At 30.2% G+C, this 15,558-nt stretch overlaps 3 protein-coding genes across 3 annotated transcripts; 1 reads left to right on the top strand and 2 right to left on the bottom strand.

Annotated features, from left to right (window-relative positions):
* Nucleotides 1-300: 300 nt before the first annotated feature.
* Nucleotides 301-10,393, top strand: LOC125071314 (putative leucine-rich repeat-containing protein DDB_G0290503). The gene is made up of 19 exons (XM_047681510.1): nucleotides 301-596; nucleotides 668-776; nucleotides 997-1,215; nucleotides 1,431-1,507; nucleotides 1,702-1,846; nucleotides 2,209-2,366; nucleotides 2,695-2,744; nucleotides 2,824-2,890; nucleotides 3,339-3,557; nucleotides 3,919-4,057; nucleotides 4,637-4,742; nucleotides 4,954-5,176; nucleotides 5,468-5,647; nucleotides 5,855-6,119; nucleotides 6,196-6,306; nucleotides 6,742-6,977; nucleotides 7,466-8,041; nucleotides 8,379-8,558; nucleotides 9,080-10,393. Exons 1-19 carry the CDS (start codon nucleotides 477-479, stop codon nucleotides 9,161-9,163), a joined length of 3,264 nt encoding a protein of 1,087 aa, XP_047537466.1. The 5' UTR covers nucleotides 301-476; the 3' UTR covers nucleotides 9,164-10,393.
* A 65-nt stretch (nucleotides 10,394-10,458) lies between these two features.
* Nucleotides 10,459-11,754, bottom strand: LOC125071315 (aminomethyltransferase, mitochondrial). Its single transcript, XM_047681511.1, has one exon. The coding sequence runs from the start codon at nucleotides 11,705-11,707 to the stop codon at nucleotides 10,481-10,483; it is 1,227 nt and encodes a 408-aa protein (XP_047537467.1). The 5' UTR covers nucleotides 11,708-11,754; the 3' UTR covers nucleotides 10,459-10,480.
* Nucleotides 11,755-12,316: 562 nt separating this feature from the next.
* Nucleotides 12,317-13,032, bottom strand: LOC125071316 (protein Abitram). The gene has a single exon (XM_047681512.1). It carries the CDS (start codon nucleotides 12,882-12,884, stop codon nucleotides 12,351-12,353), a length of 534 nt encoding a protein of 177 aa, XP_047537468.1. The 5' UTR covers nucleotides 12,885-13,032; the 3' UTR covers nucleotides 12,317-12,350.
* Between the last annotated feature and the right edge of the window lie 2,526 nt (nucleotides 13,033-15,558).

The raw sequence follows: 15,558 nt of genomic DNA, 5'->3' as shown, positions 1-15,558 counted from the left end.
AATGTTGGCATTTGCATATCACTAATATATTTTTTAATATTTAAGGGGTGTTTGATGATCATGTATTATTTCGAACGTAACTACACTATACGGTATCCTGGTATTTTATTCGGTATTTATTATAAAAAAATATTATGTAAACCTTCGGTGGCTCGAATTATTTAAAAAAATATATAATAATTATTTAAAAAAATATTGTCTTATGTTAGTGACTATGTTACTCTGTGCACATAACTTGACGTAATTTCAACTTGCAGCTGGCAACTTAATGGTTTTCGTTAGGAAAAATTCGAAAGACAGTTAAACGTCACTTTCTAAAAGTGAGAAAAGTTATTAAAACCAAACAAACCAAACATAACAAATTGAGATTTTATAATAAAAACTAACTCGATGTGATGTAAATCAACTTAAAAAGTTGAAAAATGGCATACATTATTTAATAAAGTTGGTTGAGGTCTCTTTGTGTCTTTACAATTATGGAAGGGCCAGGTATGAGTTTGTTTCAAGGGGCCGCGAGTATTCATATTAATAATAGCGCGCAAGATAGACTCGAGGAACAAGAAGAACTAGAAGACCAAAAACGTCGCAATGAAGAGGTAACTCCGAACACAACTGCATACATTGTTTCTTTAACTTGTTTGTTTACAAAGTTTGTTTACTATTTTAGCTTCAACAGAATTTAGACAATGCTTTTGACGATCTTCAAGTTGACGATGACAATAGTTCTGTTAACAGTAGTGGCAATTACACATTGGACGCAACTCGTGCAAATGGTGGTATGATTTTGTTATTTTATTATATACACTAACTATAACAATAATAAAGTGAGTGATGGTATGTTCAAATTTTGCGTTTCCGATTTATTCCAATATGAAATCTTTTTGCTTACCAAATAAAATTTTAGTATTAGTACCTATTTTATTTAAGTTCTGAATATCATAAGTCAATAATCTATGATATTAGTATACAATAATTATTTAAATCTTCATGTACCAGTCCATCACCCTGCCAGGACGGGATTGCCGCCTACATATGTCGAGTCACTGAATCATTTAAAAGAAACTCAGCATGGCTCAGATTCTCCAAAACATTTCCACGAGACTCCAAAAAATAATTTACAGCACCTAAGAGGTCATGAAGATGTTATGAAATGTGCTTACAGCCCATATGGAGCTGGTGATGGCCAAAATCATTATTTTAATCAAGATGTTAGAGGTATGATTTGAATATTTATCAACTGTTGTTTTTAAAAGATTCAAAATAATTTATTTCCTTTTTTGCCAATACAATGCGTTTTATTTTATTAATATACAAATTCCTCCCCAACCTAACTTTGGGTAAATTTTCATTAAATCGGTAAAGCTGCTTATCAAAAGATAAGTTATAAACACAAACAAATATTTAATATCTATTTTAAATGTAATTTATAGGTCACCTAAATGGTATCAACAGCTATGATGCCCGACAAGAATTTATGAGTAATGAACAATTAAAATTTTTATATGAGGTAATTCTATCTTTTATCATATTATAAACAATTAAAAATATTTTGAGTTTAATATTTTTTTAGTTGAATTTTTATTTGTAACTGCATGTAAATAAAAATTAAAAATAATATTATTGAGAAAACAAATTTAATTATATGATTTTCTATTTCTAAAGATTATATATAATATATTCTTAATAGTAATATTCTTACAGATGCGTGTTAAAGAATGTGAGCAATATGCTACACAAATAGAGGTACTAGATAATGAAACAGACTCTCTGAGAGCAAAATTGTTGGCTGCCGTCCATGACAAAGATAAGGCACAGTCTTCATTGCAGGAAGCACATCATTTGCTTGGTGAGCAAAACAAAAATGATTATAAATGAGATATATATTTATTTTGATTACCAAGCTTACAGACAAAACTAATTACATTATGTGTTATACAAATATTGAATACATAGTATATTATATAAAATTAGTTTAAATATATTATATAGTATTAAAACTACATTAAGATATATCACACTTCTGAACAGATAGCATTTGCACACATGTTATCAATCTGTGCTGCAGTATTTAATACTATACGACCCTACCTATTGACATTGTTAAGTGGTTATTTATTTAAAGTTGATTAAGCTTTTTCTGTCATCATTGATTTGATATTCGAAAGAAGAAGAATGATATTGTATGGTACTATGGCCTATGGTTCACAGCATCTAGTAAGCACAAGTCGATGGAGCTGGAGCAACAAATGATCGCGCTGAGAGAGCAGATGCAGCAGGGTGAGCACGACAAGGAGCAGCTGCGCCTGGAGCTGCGCGCCGCCGACAGTGCGCTGCGGGACGCGCAGCAACGGCTCCATACGTTGCAGGTGCGCTCCTCTCGCCTACTCCATAGAAATTCGTATAATATTGTTAGGTTTTTTGTTCAAAACAAATACAATATTTTTTACCTTTTATAAATTTTGTATGTACCTAAATGCTCATTTAGTGCAATTTTATATTTTTGAATAAGATTGATTATATTGTGATTCAACAATAAAATGTATATATTCTTTAATAGATTTTTGTGAATCTATGTTATCCCAAAAACTAAAATAATCAAATAAATTAATAATATCTGAAACTAGAGGTTTATTTTACTTACGTTTTTGATTAATTTGACACTAAATATTAATACATTTATGAATGAATTTTCAGGTGGCTCACTCACACGACACTGATGCCTTGTTTAGAGAACAGCAAGACAGGTACATTTTTATTTTAAACTCTTAAAACATATTCGTTTATTTTAAAGCTTAAATATAATATCTCCTTCTCTCATTTCAGACATCGTGAAGAAATGGACAGGTTACATAATGATTTGATGAAAGCTAAAAGTCGACTGGATGAAAAGGTTAATACACAACCATTTATATATTGTTTTTACATTTTCTTCTCTTCATTAATTTATAATTACTTTCATTGATTTTTCTCATATTGATTATATCATTAACCTTATTTCAAAAAACAATACTTCATAAATATGTTGATTTTAAAAATAATTTGCTTTTATAATATCTTTTAAATCCTTGCATATTTTATTTTTTAGCATAATGTTTGGTAAGGTAATATAAATATGACAAAATAAGCCTCATATTATTTTATTAAATAATAACAATGTTGGCCTTCAAGCAATTCTTAACTTATTTCTCAATACAATCTTGAACACTATTCATCACAATTACTAAATTAAAACAAAGTATTGCATTTAAACGCAGAATGCCGTTTATGACTCATTTGAACCTAATAGACAAAACTAATTCATGCATGTTAAAAATCAAAACACATGTTTTTATTTTCAGGATAATGAAGTGAAACTTCTTGAAAAACGATGCATGGAACGTGATAGAGAGAAAGAAGAGATATTAATAGAAAAAGGTGCAACCATAAATAGGTTAGCGAGTGAGCTGGAAGCAGCACAGAGCCGGCTGGTCAGCGGGGAGTCTGCCCGGTTAAAGGAAAAAGTATTACAATTGACCTCCGAAAGAAATGCAGCCCGGGAACAAGTTAAAGAACTTGGGGTAACAATAATGTATAATTTTATATCAAAAAAAAAAACAGAGTAATTAAGCTGCTGATACAAATCCAATTAATCATATTTTTTTTATACTTATATAACTAACTGAATACTCTTTAATATTTTTATATTAAAGAGTAACAAACATACATATCATTATCATTCACTAGTTTTTACTAGTGAATGGATTTTAATGAAACTACAATAATATAGCTTATACTTCAGAATAAGACATAGGCTTTAATTTATAAAGTATATTGTGTGAATAATACCTGTCAACCAATCCCTAAAACGCAAACAAAGCCGCGGCCGAACGTCGTACGACAGGCGTAGTCCACTAATAATTTTAACATTTTATTTTTTAGTCTAAATTAGAAGTGACCGCTCAGGAATTAGTTATGTGTCGCAATAAAGTATTGACGAGCCAACGGGAGTACGAGAACTGGAAAACGACGCTTAACCAAATATTGACGGAAATTTTGCCTGATAATAATTACAACATAGGTAATTTATTAACATTATTTAAAAGCTAAGAATAACGTATCAATTCGGCTGCATTATTGGAACGAAATTATTTTTCGCTGCTTACATTATGGTTTTATGTAATATTATTTAAACTATTTTTTTGTCATTGTTTTAAATCATATGGGATTTTTAATAACAATTTTGTCATTTAATTATTCTCAAATATTGTCAATTTATTCAATACTTATTCTAATAGCAAAAGCAATTTTGTTCTAACTGGGTGTCCTACGACTTTCGATCTTTGTTTACCTCAAAACCTTCTTTTATGAATCGATTTAGAAAATTATTATTTGGTTTGTATTAGAAAATTTTATCGAAAAACAATATCTAGAATATTTACAATTGAGCCGCATCGATCGTTAAGCTATGGCTACTGGTGCGTGATCGAATGATTTCAAAATCTTTATAAAATGTCTTCAAAACATGCTTAACCACTTTTAGAAAAGCCACCACCATTACTTGTTAATTTTTTAAGATGTAATTTAATAACTAAAGTATATTACATGGCCAAATTAATTGAAAATGGTAGCTTGTGCTAATAGGTTATTATTTTTACAGCTGATCCTCCATCTCCTGGGAAATTAGCAAATCTTAAAGAAGTCTTGAATCGCTATAAACAACAGGCGCAAAAGTTGTCGACTTTGCAAGAAGAATTAGCAAAACGGTAGATGGTTATTCTAATGTTATTAATAAATAACCAAAAAATATCATGGTTCTCTCTTATGTATAAAATCATAATTATACTTTTACAAACTATTTTTTTTTAAATAAGATTGTTACTGTATAAGGAAACTTTTTTACATAATTTATATTATATTATACCTAATACACGATTTATATACATTAGAATCAACTATATTTTTAATTCTATTTAGTGAAAAACGGCTCGAACAACATAGAAAACAAGAATCGGATTTGCGAGCAAAATTAGAAGAACAGAAAGGTATAGAGATGCAGCTCAATTCCCGTTTGGCTGTGCTGCAGAATAAATTAGAACTACTGGGAACTAACTCGGACAGTGAATTAGTTGAAACATACAAACAGCAGAATGAACACATGAGGAAAGATGCGGAGGATCTACGAGCCGAAATTAAAACGGTAAATATTTACATATACCACAATATAATATATACCATTAGATTATATATAAATCTATATGTTATAAGTAACTCCTCCTAAATAGCTGGACATATTTTGATGTTTTTTTATAAAGGTGTTAGCCTGAAGTAAGTTATGTAACCTTTCTCAATAAACGAGCCATAATGAAAAAAAATATTCTAAATCTTGCTGAGTTCTTGAGATTAGCAATTTCGATCATATAATTTATTCACCTTTAAATATAGATTTTTTAAAGAGAGGACTAACAAAATTGTTTATTTATTGACTAAGCTGGAACTAAAGTACACTGAGCTCGAAATGGATTACGAAAAACTGAAAAACGAAAAGGGAAGTCGAGCTTCACTTGTCCAGGAAGCGAACGCCGATCTCCTGCGCGAGCTGGAGAGATATAACGGACAGCTAAAAGACACACTTAAGGAAAATGGTGAATTGAAGACGTTATATCTACAGGTTCGTTGAAATATATTGTATCTATACAGTATTTATATTAATTTAAAATTACGTGTTAAAGTTTAAGCACAATTTTGTTGAGTATACAGCAAATTTGTAAAATAGATTGTAAATTATTAAAACAGTAACTCTATTTCCAATTAATTTTAACAAATTATGATTTGATTTTTTGTGTATATTTTTATTTTGATTTTTGACATTAATAAGGTGTGCAGTGCACGAGATGCAGTTACGAGAGAACTGAAAAACGTACATACAAAAACACAAAGAGAAATAGAACAATACAAATCGCAGGAGAGAGAATATGTCGAGCGAATAGAGAACGAGAAAAGACAAGTTGAAAAACTGACAATAGATCTGTCAAACTGTAGAGAAGAGTTAGAGAGAGCTAATAGAAGAATATCGGAGTTACAAAAAGAGTTTACGGACAAACAGAAAGAATTTACCGATAAACTTGACAAGTTTATTGAAGGTATCTAATATATGTAAATACTTATTTTATTATTAAGCTCTTTCTATTATCTTGTTAAAACTAAATAAAATTTCAGATGAAAAAACTGCCATGCGAAAAGAAATGGCAGCGTGTGCGCAATGTGAAAAACAATTGAAACATATCAGGAACTTGGAAGACCAACTGAGCAAGCGTAATTTAAAATTAGGTAATTTAAGACTGTTTAAATTTTCATTTAAAACATTTTTTTTGTTGTTTTTAACACTGTTTTTCACCTGTTGGTACATGGCCATCCACGCTCGTATATTAATATTGTAACCTTTTATGGGCACTCTTGGCACTCAGCACAGAAATTTATAAAGTGATTAATTTTACATGCACATGTTGCTATAGAATGAATCACTGTTTAACTGAAGATTAAATATCGATCATTTTGTCCCAAATATGAATACATCTATAAAAGCGCATGATTATGCACACGGTACCATATATTAACTAGTCCTTAAACTTTGAGCCAGAATGTAGCAATATAAAAATGTATTACTATTTGACTATAGTGATGACCAAACTGGCCAGACAGACCAGGGACGCCCACCTAAAAAAATATAACAAATAATGAATACAAAATTAATATATTTAATAGCGGCGCAGGAGAGTAACGAAACACTGATGAAAGAGCTAAAAGGCAAGGCGCAGTTCTTCCAGAAGTACATAGTTGAGCGATACAAAAAACTTAGTGACCTGCGTTCCGTCGCTACCAACACGGATAATGATGAAGCGAGCCCCGTGACGTCACCCGCGCGAGCTACACGACACGACGATGATGATGACAACGACCACGATCGTGACGATGACCATCACGACGACCATGACCATCAGGTAATGAGCGAAATTAAATACTTTTTGAAATGAAATTGATGTAGTGACCAACCTGAACCTTCGGATCGGCCGGAGGTTATGATGATAGCCGATTGATAAGCTTCGGCTTCCGTCAAAAATGTACCTTGGGTCGGACATTATTCATGCCAAATTTAATAAAAGTATGTGTTTAACACACTTTTATACGCTGAACGAATCAGTAAATGATTTATTTACGAAACATAATTATTAATTATCATGTTACAAAATGTTATCCCTAAGGATGTTGTTAAATTGCTAGAAATAGGTCTAAATCTATTTCTAGCAATTTGACAATATAAATACATATATATCACAAAATAGCTAATAGTGTAAAAAAGGCAGTAGTGCATACATATTATATCTGCTACTATAAAAATAGTTTCAAATGAATGTATCATCACATAAATACTTTAGTTCTAATATTGTTATTTTGTGTTTCAAATTTATCATTCATTACAATGTTTCAGGCTGAACTAATGATGAAAGAAAAAGCTATACGCGACCAGATAGCCGAGAAATTCACATTGGAAATTAAAACGATAGAAATGAACTGTGCGAGACGATTGAAAGAAATGGAGACTGAACAAATGACAGCAGTGACAAAATTAAAAGATTTATTAGAGCGGAAAGCGACGGAAGTAGACACTTTAAAGCAGTTTATTTTATCTGAGCGGGCGAAAGTAACTCAGATACTAGAATCGAAAGAAAATGAAATATCTATACTGATAAAGGAGCATAACGAACTACAAAATGAATGTCAAAAGGCTAAAGACGATATTGGCGAATGGCGGCACAAAGCTGAAAAATATAAAGACAGATTGTCTCGCTTGGGCTCATTGGAAGATATAATAAAGAAAGAGAAAGAAGATTGGAAACAGAAAAGCAATTCAAATGCTAAAGAATTTCATACAATGAGAACAAAGTTGCTAGAATTACAAGCGAATATGTCGCAGCTCGAAGAAAAGTATGCAAAAGTACAATCAGATTATCAAATTCTACAGGAAAAGTACAAAAACGCAAAGAGGACTGTTTTAACGTATAAAGTAAGTATTTGCCTATGCTTAATTCAATTTTGATTTTGGCATACATTTTCATTGATGATGTCTCCTAGCCCATTCTGGTCTGCAGTTCAGACAACTTCATGGACTCTCTTTCACTCAAAACTTCTGTTCATTTTGAACACCATTGTGACCTTTTATATGAAAAGGCTTACGTCATTTTGTGTACAAAAATGAGTGTTTTTATCTTGTTTCTCGAGGCATTATTTTACACTTGTGGGTTTTTTTATAAGCAACGTAAATTTGCTGTAAATTACTTGAATAGTATTATGATGAAATGTTTACATATGTTTTTTTTAACATAATATTAATTACATTTTAGGACTACATGGCAAAAAAAGACACCCACATAAACAACGAAATGAACAGAATACAAGACGAATACCGCAAGATTTTTGTAAAACTGCAAAACCAGATAAACTATTATGTTAACTGTAGAGTGTTGGAGGAGAAAAAACACAAGGAAAAGAGACCCCAGTCACAACAGCAAGTGCAGGTTGATGTAAGTACATAATCATTTTGTTTAAATCTGAAAAACCAAAATCCCTAACTTTTCCAATTTTAAAACAGTCGTGTGACGTAACTTTTTTTTAATTATAAAATAAATGTAGGCAGACTGGTACATAGGCCACTTGATGGTAAGCATTCACCACCTCCCATAGACATTGGGAATGTAAAAAATATTAACTGTTCCTTATGTTGTCACCAACTATGAGAACTAAGTTGTTATGTCCCTTGTGACCGGAACACAACAATAATATTAATTATTGATTCATGAAAAAAATTGCGTTTGAATAGCGAAGTTATTATTGGAACTTCGGAAGCAAACATAAGTATACTCACATAGTAATCGTTTGGAATGTGTTAACCCACAGTATTTATCTCTACTTCTCCCTCCATTGGAATATACAAGGTATCAGCAATCAATACTTTATCTTAAGTTTATATTAACGTAGCCACATTTTTAGCTTACGATAACTTACTAATACATTATTATTTAAAATAATCACAACCCATTTCCAGTATACAGAAAAATTAAACGAATTGACAGAAGACTTTGCGCGCCTCGCACAATCTAACTTCAAAGATTCGCCTGATCTTCACTGACATCTACTAAAAGTATTTATTGTAATATTTAATAGATAATCTATAAAGTATTATTCATTTTGAATTAACTAGTATTCGAATGATTGTAAATTAAAACTGCTTCTGAAAAGGTTATAGAATAGCCTCAAATGGAATAACTTGTGTAACCACATTCAACAACGATTATTGTAATTTATTAATTTGCCTTAGTTATGTTCATTCAAAAATTAAAATGTAAATAGTATTATACCAATACAAGTTTCTTGAAACATATATTTTAAAGTTATCAAGATTTGTTGGAAATTTATTAGCTAAAAATACCTAAAATATATTATTCTTAGTAATTTTAGTTGACACTTAACAATTTAATTCAAAGAAGGTATTATTAATTATCATTTGAATTCAACTAGTTTTTGCATTTACTTTGGACTACCAATAAAATAAAATAGAAGTCATAAAATTTTGAGATCCGTCCAAGTTCAAATGCTCATTCAACACAACATTATCCGTCGTGTATCTATGATAAATACAAGATTAATACAACTGTAATGGCCACAAAGTACTTATTTATAAACTTTAGAAATGAATTTTCATTTAATTGCATTTACCTAGTGTTAATATAATACAATAAATCATTACATATCGAAACATGTACTTCATAAAGATTTTTAGCAAAGGTATTATTGCCATTTTACATACAAATTAATATGGTATTTTAGACTTTAATTAAAACCTTTATAAAATTTAATGATGATGTTATGAAAACGATAAATCTTGTAGTAATTTGAATAATTTTGGTGCCTTCTTATGTTATTAGTATAATGATATATTTTAATAAAAAATGGTACAATAATTTTAATTATTTAATATTAAGCAATGTGACAATTTTTAACATATTTACATGTACAAATTATTGATATTGAAGGTTAACTAAAAATTGGAATTAAATGACAAATTATTATATTTTTGATAAAATATTCACTATTGAGAATCAATTATTCCTGTGATAGAGTTTGTAAATATAAAACAGTATTAAAAATAGTTCAAACATAATCTCAACATTCCAAATAATTCCACAAAAACTGTTACATGTCCATATATAAATTCGTATTTAATAAGTGTTCCCAATAATGTCGAATTTATTTATTATTGCTCAATTGTTAGTTTACGAGAAATATGTTGATTAGTAGTACTTCAGTTGTGTGTATATAAGCTCGCTTTTTTATAGTTTAAAGTTCAACTAGTTGTATTGTCAACGACACTAATTACAAATTCTACTTAGTTTATTGTGTTTATGATTGCAAATAAAACTATTATTTAATTTAACTTTTTGATGTTTTATTTTTTTACATAATATTTGGCTGGCACAAACGGCATTTTTGTAACTTTACTCTTTACATCCTTTCCACGTATGTTAATGAGTAATTCGGTGCCAATTTTCTTAAATTCCTCTGTAACATAGCCCATAGCAACATTTCCTCCTAGCGACGGACTTGGACAGCCGCTTGTAATCTTACCTATGTCAACTCCTTGTACACTCTTAAGTACGGCATCTTTCCGCGCTGGCGCTCCACTCTCTATTCTTACCCCTATTCTTCTTTTACTAACTCCCTCCTTTATTTGCCTCAAAATAATATCCGCGCCCGGGAAATTATTCTCATTTCTACGTGTTTTTGCAATCAACCACGTCAAACTGGCTTCTACCGGGGTAATAGACTCATCGATATCATTTCCATATAAGCATAATCCTGCTTCTAATCGGAGCGAGTCCCTTGCTCCGAGACCAGCTAGCTTTACCTCCGGAGATTGTAATAACGCCTCTACTACATTCTCCGCCTTATCTGCGGGTATAGATATCTCGAACCCATCCTCACCTGTGTAGCCACAACGAGTCACACGACTTTCAACACCAGCTACTTTACCAATTCTTGAATTCATAAACATTAAATCTGCTAAAGGAATGTCCGTCAGGGGTTGTAAATTACACGCCGCCATCGGTCCCTGCACTGCAATTAGAGCTCTTTCAGTAACATCCCAAAAATTGATAGTGACATCTTTACCTTTTTTGCGGTATATTTCCGACGTTTGTAACATGTGCTGTTTGTCGACTTCCAACCGTCCTGCATTGGAGACGATATAAAGCTGGTTATCCATTACTTTTGTGACTATAAGATCATCAATTATTCCTCCTTTTTCATTTAAAAACACGGTCAAAGAGCTAGTTCCAGGTGCCATTCCTTTTAAGTCCACGGGACATATCGACTCAAACCATGAAATACAGTCCTTACCTCGAACGTTTGTCTGAAGCATGTGCGAAACATCAAAAATTGAAGCACTTTTCCTCGTAAAGAGATGAGACGCCGATACACTCATGTCTGCATATTGCACAGGTAAGTAAAACCCGGCGAAATCGACCAATTTTCCATTATATTTTTTATGCAAATTGTACAGGCTTGTTTGCTTGATACCTTTGTCACTAAAATTACGAAGTTGTACTTTAGTAACATTGAGGGGACCTCGATGTAGATACTCTTTTACTAAAATATTAATGCTCTTGGAAGTCATTTTACATTACAAGTGCTCGAGATATTTGGATACAACTGAGTGCGCGATTAGTTATCAAGTTTAAGTAATGATTGGTCAAGGGTCAAGTAATAGTGTAAAACTTTTTGATAACAATAATAACGACAAATAGAGACAACAAGAGCAATGTGACAAAATTTTAAATCAGCTTAATAAAATAAGATTGTTTGTTTCTAGTTTATTCTTTAATCTACATTATCATATTACATTTTTGTTTTCACATCTTGTTTAAGAAATTTTGTTACAAAATATAATTTATTATTATGCCATTTTCTTTCATATGGAATACTTTCGTACTGTTTTTCTGGTATATTACATATATATTTATATATATATATATTATTTAATGTAATAATACAGACAAGGCTATTGGTATTACTACTTAGGGTACATTGTTATTGGTTGCAAATAATGTAAATATAAGAACTCTGAACGAGAGCTCCAAGAGAAAAGCTTTTAACTTATTACATTTTATTGTTTAATATTTATGAGGAAACATAAATAATGTTTGTCTGCATTTATTAAAAAGGCTGTGATGATGATTGATGATTTGTGTTTTTCAGGATTTTATATTTATATTAAAAAAACTGCTGAACCATAAAACTAAAGCTTTTATTTTATAATTTTAAATACTACAATTAACACGCTTCAAATACTCTTCATGATTCAGTAATTCATTTTTTGTTGCTTCGGAATTGGCTATACTTGACAACATAATAGCAATGAACCCATCAGCATCGGGTTGTTCTCTCAGAATTTCAGGATTATTCACTAAATTCTCATTGATTTCTATAAGAGTGCCTTTCATGCCACACGGTATATCAAAACTTGTTCCATCGCTCCATTCTACTTTACATATAGTTGATTTTGGTGTTAACATCTGGCCTCCCTTTTTACCTTTGCCCTTGACTAAGTTACTCAATCTATCTACTTTTCCTATTGTAAAGTTGAGGCTGTACTTATCAGGATTTTTAAAAAAGAAATGACTTGGTGCAAGGCATAGTAAAGTAATTCTGTTTGAATGGAACATTAACATAATATCATTGTTTTCAATACCATCTACATTTAAAATGTATCTCTTACTAAAATATCTGTCTGTGAAAGATTTATATATAGATTTGTCATTCAGGTCTATAGAGTCTAATATATTGTATTCCATAATGTAAAAAGATGTAAATATTTGAAATTATTGCTGCTGTTGAGCTACAATTCTTGCGCGAATGGCTGCGTGTTTCTTTATTGCTTCTTCATTATTTACTTTTTGACGTCGTAATCGTTCAGCTTTTAAGCATTTTCTCATTTCCCGGTCATAGTCATTACAATAACCAAAAAACTTTCTAAAGGAATGCTGAAAAAAAAAAGTTTTCGTTATTATTACATACTAAAAATCTTATCTGCTGATCCTTACAAGATTACATAAAGTTAGGTGTATTATTTAAAAATATATCACAGACTTCTATGATATTATATTCATTTAATAATAAAAATTAAATATTACTTTAAAAACATAATGTATGTTCCCAATATTATAATTAGAATTATTAATACTTAATGCTGTAGTAAAAATTTGTTGGTTACCTCTACGTGACAATCCTGTAGTAACTTTATTAAAACATTGCATTCATCTGTATGTAAATGCGGAGACAAATCTGTGTGCATAACGTATATTAAAACAGTCTGCTATTTATATTATAATAATTATTTAAGCAATATTTAACTAAGGAGTCTAGGTATAGGTAACGTAAATAATACTCAATATATATTATTATATATTTATGTAATGACAAAAAACGAAGTTGCCACCTTAAAATATTTAAATTTTTCCGTTAAAGTTATACTAAATATACCTATTCAGTATAACTAAGAATCCGTTGCAATTATTGCGGTGAAAATATTGTCAATGCCAATATTTTTTTTGCGAAATATATATCAATGTGACATCACATAAAAAAAAAACAAGTCTTCTTAAAGTCCAGGTTCCGATTAAATTCCATTTTTATTCTATCATAATTATGACGTGTCAATTATGATCTGCTCCGGCAATTGTGAAAAACATTGATATACCCTGTTCAAGTTAGCTTGATCTTTTTTACAGACGGGCTAGTGATGGAAACAGAAAATATAATATATATAACAGTCGATGGAACAATGGAATGCGTAATTCAAATTTTTTTTAACTTATTTTTCTATAAAGTGTTATGCTAGTTAAAGAGACTCCAACTAATAGCCAAAGAGACCCAACCAAAAGGACCGCCGTTCGTAACAATAACTTAACAATGATCTTTAATAATTATTTTTTGTAATCGATATTTATATCAGTTGTTCGTGTCCCTAGTGTCCGACCGATTTAACATTGTACATGCGTCTATTATTTCAGTGTCTCTATTTAAATTTTACTTAGGAGCAATAAAAAGTCTTAAAATTTTCGAATAACGATTGAATCTTTAGGGACTTTTGAATTATATGTAGGTATTTTTTAAAATATTTTTACAATTTTTAAAATTATTAAATTACTAAAATAATATGTTCCTCATTGCAAAGTTATGTCGATCAGAAAAATTTACATCTGTCAAAAAGATCAAGCTAAATTGTACTGGGTATAGTTGCCGTTTATATTAAATCCTCGGCTTTTGACAAAGTTAATCATTTGTTTCTTATAGAACGAGTCTGGTCACTCGATATGGCTGACTGCTTTTTGAATTGGTGCAGGTCCTATTTGTACGACAGACAAGGCTTTGGGTTATTTGACGAATGCCAGTATCAACGATTTGTTGCTTTTCTGGGGTACCACAGGAAGCTCATCTTGGACCATTATTTTTCATCGTCTACAATGACAATTTCGCCAATTAAATTTATATGAATATAGAAAGATTCATGTTTGTATCTGTCTTCAAGATTTGCTTCTTGCAACATTAAAAATTTTTCTTAAATATAAATTAAATATAAACAATTTATATAATGTCACCGAAATAATATAAAAAAATATTTCTCATTCCAATAAAATTTTTCACTCTCCTCGTATATCAATGAAATGAAAAATACAAAAAAAACAAGTGTCACACAATAAAATCATTTGAATATAAGAGAAGAATATAAAAGTTATGACATGTTAGGTACTTAAACATATACTTACCGAGTTTTGAAGTATTTAAGAAATGAAAAACATTTGGCCAAAAATAATACACACTAAATTTTCATTTCACCAATGTGTGCTCTTTTACTGATGACTAGATTCATTGATCGAGAAGACAGATGAACATTGGATATAGGCGTCACGGTGCGCCAGAGGCTGCAACGTTTTATACGATTTTCAGGACAGGAATCTAATATTTCCCTTGTAGACTTGTGATATCAAAAAAATTGATACTCGTACATAGTTAGGTCTCCACTTACTCTTTCCAATGGCGTCTTTTAATATATTATTAAAAAATATATAAATCATAAGCATAAATACACATAATATAACTATCGAGTGAATAGTTAGGAGAATGAAAGAAAAGGCCTCTTTTTTCCTAAATATTAATGTACAAGGATTTGTTTTACAAACATATCCAGTATAATGAATTGAACAAACATTTGTAAGTTAAGTTTAATTTATTTAAAATTATATAATTAAATCAATCTGTATTTTAAAATGATATGACAATCACTCGTTTTATTAAGCAGCTATATAGAATTTATTAATTTGTAGATTTTTTTCAAATTCTTTAATTATTATCAAATATAAATTGAGAAGCGACAGTCAAGTCATTTCTTTAAATTTACTTCTTAGTAAGGCTTTAGGATCAAGGTTATAAATTGCGCGACTCAGTTAACATTTTAATTTTTTATTA

Source organism: Vanessa atalanta, chromosome 19 (genome assembly GCF_905147765.1).
Source record: "Vanessa atalanta chromosome 19, ilVanAtal1.2, whole genome shotgun sequence".
In the NCBI taxonomy this organism is placed as follows: Eukaryota; Metazoa; Arthropoda; class Insecta; order Lepidoptera; family Nymphalidae; genus Vanessa; species Vanessa atalanta.
This window is presented reverse-complemented; position numbering and strand designations above follow the sequence as displayed.